Genomic DNA, 5,872 nt, shown 5'->3' with positions numbered 1-5,872 from the left:
TATATATATTGTTGCATCTAGCACTTAAGCTAAGATTTAGCTTGCTGGCGCAGCTAGACAGAATATATTAATTCTATATAAATAAATAGAATATATTAATATATAAAGAACTGGAAAGGATACGGGCAATATAGGAGTCAAGCGCAGAAGACGTCGCGCAAATAATATATCTATGAAGTATGAAGACTGAAACATAATGCAGTACCTAATGTAAATATATGTAATATATAGACAGTTAATACTAAGATGAATGATGCAAATATGACTGAGCAACATTCACGATCTGTAACAAGTGCAACTGACAATGAGCTGCGTCTATATAAGTACAATTGAACTACTTTTACTATTGTTATAAATTAATAAAAAAGAAATATAATTTAAACTAATAAAATTATTATTTTTAGATTTATAACTTCATAGTTACTTCTTCAAGCAAGAAGTTTAATTGAAAAAAAAAACAGACTTGCAGACACAATAGAAGGAATAAGGAATTAGAAATAACTTTAACCTATCAAAAACCGGATATACCGGTATATATAGATAGGTTGAAATCATTATTCCTAATTCCTTATTTCTTCTATTGTGTCTGCATCCTTGTTCTCTATTAGAAGTCAGCCATATTGAATTCCTTTTTATATTATGCTACTTGTTGGAGTGGTGGAGGGAAAGAAGAGCATGTGGGAGGAAAGGAGGGGGGGAATTGGTCGAGCTTGAATAACCAGGAGAATGGTTTATTTTATTTATGTTGTAGCCATTATTTCTATTTAGATTGTTTGTTAGGATGTTTTTGTATCTCTATGGCTTCTCTATACTTTCTTGTAAAGTATGAAGTAATATTGGCTATTGTAGTCGTTTTATCAAACAGTATTTAATTTACTGTTTCGATGTTGTGTTCTGATAATGTTGATTGTGTGACGTGTTTTAGCTTGACATCACGTCGGTGTTTTTTTATCCGTAGATTGACCATTCTCCCGATTTCTCCAATGTATACTTATTCGCAGGAACAAGGTATTTTGTACTCGTATACTCCTGCGGAGCTGAGTGGAAGTCTTTGATCTTTAGGATTTCTTAAGGTTTGTCCTATCTTTTTAGGTGGTTTAAAGATAATTCGGATATTGTGTTTGTTTAATATCCTGCCAATGCGATCTGTTGTTCCTTTGATATACGGGAGAATGGATAGAATCTTTTCGTCTGGTTGTGTATCAGAGACCGTTATCTTGTTTGCATGTTCATTGATTGTTTTGATTATGTCTTTTTTGTCGTCCGTTTTTTTCATTGTGTATTGAGACTAGTTTTAAATGGTTGAATTCTGTCTGTAGATATTCTTTGTCAGAGATGGTGAAAGTACAAGTGAGTTGATTGCAGACTGTTTCTATGATGGGTAGTGGTGCGACTCGGCATGTAGGTATCTATCTGTGTGTTTTCTATAGCTTTCTTAGAGACAAGAACATCTAGGAAGGGGAGTTTTCCGTTTTCCCCTATATCTATAGTGAAGTAGATATTTGGATGTTGATTGTTGTGGAAAATAAGGAATTTACGGAGTTCGGCTCTGTCATGTCTCCATGTCACGAATGTGTCGTCTACATAACGAAACTAAACTTCTAGTTTTTTAGGTTTTTCTTCCCCCTGCCTTTACCCACAATTCTCTTCTTCCCCCCCATCACTCCAACAAGTAGCGTAATATAAAAAGGAGCGGCTCAGTATCAGGCTACTCTTCGCCCTGACGAAGTGAATTGCAAAGTTCACGGAACGTTGGCATTCCAAGAATAGATCTGGACACGGAGGAAATCCGCGAAATGCATAACTTTTATATAAAATAATGGTTTATTTGTATACGGCACAACCAAAATTAAGAACGAATCGTATTGATTTATGTTTTAGCCAATAAATTAGTGCTCTTCAGAAATTATTTTTATCAAAATAAACTAATATTTTAATTAGAAGTTTAAAAAGTGATAAATATAATAGGTGTAAAAAGTCATCGCGTATTTTTAAAAGATATCTATCAGTAAAAATCGCAATTACTTTCTTACCAACAATATAAATATATCTTAATAGAGTAAAGTTTCAGCTTTAAAAATCTCTTTTTTAAATTATACGATACGACAATTTTTAATGGAGTTATGAGCAATTAAAGTCAAAATAATTCTTTTATTTAATCCGCGATAACTCAGTAATCAAAAGTCGTAGGAATATAAAAAAAAAACGATTTTGTAGGGAAAGTATCAAGCTTTCACGATATGTAATCGAAAATTTTCTCAAATTCGTTTTGGACACGTTACAAATCCACAAAGTGAGAAGAAAATTTTTCGTCTTTTTCAGCTCGTAGTTTTTGGTATGTAAAAATTATCAAACTCATATAAACTTAAAAAATGTGATAAGCTTTTAAAAGTAGAGATTTCAAGCTTTAAAACTTTTTTTAAATTTGAATTTCATTCATTATTGACGAAGATATTGTATATACAACTTTGAGCTAAAAAATACGCGATGACTTTTTACTACACCTAATATATATAATACATATATTACAGCATATATAGAAGAGAGCCCCCCTTCTTACAAGATAGGCATCTAATATAAGATAGCGGTGTTTCTGTTAAACTAATAAACGCTATCTATTGGTATCGCCACGAATTCATTGCTTTTAAATTAAAATCCATTTAGTGGAAAATTCATTAGATCATGCCTGTATATAGTCATTGTAAAAAAAGATTTTAGAATTTGGATGTCTTCAAGTTGACGTGAGCCTTTAAATCTTATTTATTATTTAATAAATAAATATTTGATAATAAATTCTTCATGTAGATAGAGTAAGGTCGTATTAATAGAAAAATACGAAATATGTTGAATTGTTTAATTACAGAAGTCAAATTTGATGATTGTAAAACCGTAAGGCATGGAAATCATAATATGAGATACCCACGGTATTTCTAATATGAAATAAGGTATGCTCCTATGTCTTAATGAAAATTGTTACCAAAGCATAAATATTATTGTATAATAATAAAAAGAACGACCGGAATGAACATGAACATAGAGTGCTTATTTCTGCGATGCTTGGTTTCAACTACCTGAAGACAAGTTCTGGGTATAATCCATCGCATATTCATTTTTCGCGCACACTGATTGTGTACTGACTGTGCCCAATACTGTGTTTGTTTGTACTTTAGAAACATTGAATAAAGTTTTTTTAATTGCTGATGCACTTTGCATTTTATACCTTCGATTTCTCGAGGCATCTCATATTAGGAGCATAATTTTTAGACTGCGATTTGTTTACTTTTAACATTTCTTTAATTAAAAAAAATAAATAAAATTTGAATTAAATTATTTTAAGGCAGGGGATAACATTATCTTAAGGCTTATTAAATTCCTTTCAAAATATTATTATAGACCTATTATTTTTTTACATTCTGGCCATAGTCTTCTAGCATTTACCCAAAATATACTCGGTATTTCATAATAAGCATCTTTCCTTTATGTATTGTACAGAATGTGTATAACTTAAAACTTTGAAAATTAGGCCTTTCGCACAATAGAAGAAATAAGAAATTAGAAATAAAGAATAAATGATTCTAACCTATCAGAAATCGGATACATCGGAATATACGGTTTCTGATAGATTGAAATCGTTTATTCTTTATTCTTAATTCCTTATTCCTTCCATTGTGTGCAGGGCCTTAAACTTTTCAAATCTAGAGAAATATTAGATGTATTTTCTGTGGCTGAACTGTACACTTTAGAAATTTAAAACGAGGTAGATATATGTTTTGCAGGATTGCTACATATAATGAATGTAGGTAATGGATGGCACAAAGATTCACAAATAATAACGTTAGTTTATTAGTACATACAATATCTTATTGCGACAATGTAAAGTGATGATGTGTAAAAGGACGGTTAAAGAATCCAAAAAAGAATAATCATGAGAGTGCATTTAGATGGGAAATTGAGTATAGTGTTCGTGAGAGTGCGCCATCTGGTCGCGGACTATGTACGAGTATGTCTATATGAGTATAAGGCATGAAGTATAACTGAAAGAATATGAGAATGTATGTGTGTGTGTGTATATGGAAGTGTAAATGTGTCTCCACAAGTACTCCCCTCCGAGAGACTGGATGAATAGGCGCGAATTGTACTTTTTTTAGGTTTATTACATTTCTTCTTTGGTGTATTGGTGCGCCACAGCCATGTTTTCTGTTGATTCTTCTTGTGGCACTTCAGGTACTTCTTCTGCGTTAAGTAAGAAGGCAGGTTTCAGCCTTTCGGTCGATAGGGCAACGTCACAGCCATTTATATGGATCACGTAAACATGTTCATTTTCCCTACGTACCACTTTGTGTGGCCCGATATAAGGATGTTGGAGTGGTTTTCAGATGCCGTCTTCCTTGACGAAAACATGTGTGGCCTGTTCTAATTGCTGTTGTCGGAAGGCTGTCCGTTTTCCATGGTGTTGCGTTGGTTGTGGAAGGAGTTGTCGTATGCGTTTGCGAAGAGCTATGACGAAGGTCTCCGTGTCTTCTGTAGGATCTCGGTTTTCTAGAAATTCTCCTGGTACTCTCAGCGGTGCGCCATAGACTAACTCCGCTGGAGAGCATTTCAGGTCTTCTTTCAGGCATGTGTGAAGGCCTAGCAGTACTGTAGGCAATAGGTCGAGCCATTGTCTCTCATCTTCGTGGCAGGTTATAGCAGTTTTAAGGGTGCGGTGCTATTTCTCAATCAGACCATTTGACGCTGGATAATAAGAAGACGTTCTGGTCTTCTTGCTGCCCAGGAATTTCGAGAATGCTTGGAAAAGACTAGCCTCGAATTGTTTGCCTTGATCAGTAATGATAACGGTAGGTGTGCTAAAGCGTGCTACCCAGCCGTCGATGAATGCTGCAGCAACTGTTTGCGCGGTCATGGAAAGTGGAATGGCTTCAGGTCATCTGGAAAAGCAGTCAATCATGGTTAAACAATATCCTATATCCTTTTACCTCCGGGAGAGGACCAATGAGATCAAGGTGAACTTGATGGAAACGCTGGTCTAACATTGGAATCTTTTGAGGTATGTTTTTGGTGTGCCATTGGATTTTGCTACGCTGGCACTGAAGGCAGGTACGTGCCCAATGAGTGATATCTCTATTGATTCCCGACCAAACGAATTTTTGTCCAATTTGATGTTTGGTAGCTCTGCCGCTGGGGTGTGCCATGCACGGCGTTGAAAATCCGTTTCCTCAGAGTTTCTGGGATATAAGGTCGTATGGCGCCTTTTGAGCAGTCACAGCAAAGTAGTGGTTGAGCCTGATAATGATGAATTCTTTTAACTCTAAAGCTGATTCGCCTTTTAAAAGTTCTTGAACCTCTTCATCTTTCGTCTGTTCCGTGGATAGTTCTTCTGTGATAGTTATTACAGGTACTTGGATAAAGTTGATGCGTGATAACGTATCAGGAACGATATTTTCCTGTCCAGCGATATGTATAATGTTTGTGGTGAATTGAGCAATTAAATCTAGCTGTCGAGCTTGTCGAGGTGATGCTTTGTCTAATCGCTGTCTGAATGCGTGAGTTAATGGCTTGTGATTAGTTCTAATAGTAACTATGCGACCTTGAAGGATGTCTTTAAAATATTTAATACTTTCGTAGATCGTTAAGAAGCTCTCGATCATACGTGCTATATTTTTTTTGTGTGTCACTGAGTTTTTGTAGAAAAAAATGCTATAGGTGACAATTGATTCTTGCTCACTTGTTCTAATGAAGCTCCTATGGCAGTGTCCGATGCGTCAATGAAGAGAAGCAGCGTTACTCCCTCGATCGGATGTGCCAGTAGGGTAATGTTTGTGAGCTCCGCTTTGCAGGCCTCGAATGCGGCTATAGTCTCAGCATTCCAAGG

At 35.2% G+C, this 5,872-nt stretch overlaps 1 protein-coding gene across 1 annotated transcript; it reads right to left on the bottom strand.

Annotated features, from left to right (window-relative positions):
* Positions 1-4,372: 4,372 nt before the first annotated feature.
* Positions 4,373-4,903, bottom strand: LOC108747944. The gene is made up of 2 exons (XM_018485844.1): positions 4,726-4,903; positions 4,373-4,638 (listed from the first exon to the last, which is right to left on the bottom strand). Exons 1-2 carry the CDS (start codon positions 4,901-4,903, stop codon positions 4,373-4,375), a joined length of 444 nt encoding a protein of 147 aa, XP_018341346.1.
* Between the last annotated feature and the right edge of the window lie 969 nt (positions 4,904-5,872).

Source organism: Trachymyrmex septentrionalis, unplaced genomic scaffold (genome assembly GCF_001594115.1).
Source record: "Trachymyrmex septentrionalis isolate Tsep2-gDNA-1 unplaced genomic scaffold, Tsep1.0 scaffold206, whole genome shotgun sequence".
Classification (NCBI taxonomy): domain Eukaryota; kingdom Metazoa; phylum Arthropoda; class Insecta; order Hymenoptera; family Formicidae; genus Trachymyrmex; species Trachymyrmex septentrionalis.
The sequence above is the reverse complement of the archived record's forward strand: the minus strand, read 5'-3'. Positions and strand labels throughout refer to the sequence as shown.

What these genes read in the sequence shown, in the direction of transcription:
- LOC108747944 (XM_018485844.1), bottom strand. Translation starts at nt 4,903, where the DNA reads ATGACCGCGCAAACAGTTGCTGCAGCATTCATCGACGGCTGGGTAGCA. An exon ending in TTATTATCCAGCGTCAAATG is followed by an intron (nt 4,639 to 4,725) that starts GTCTGATTGAGA and finishes TATTGCCTACAG; the next exon opens with TACTGCTAGGCCTTCACACA.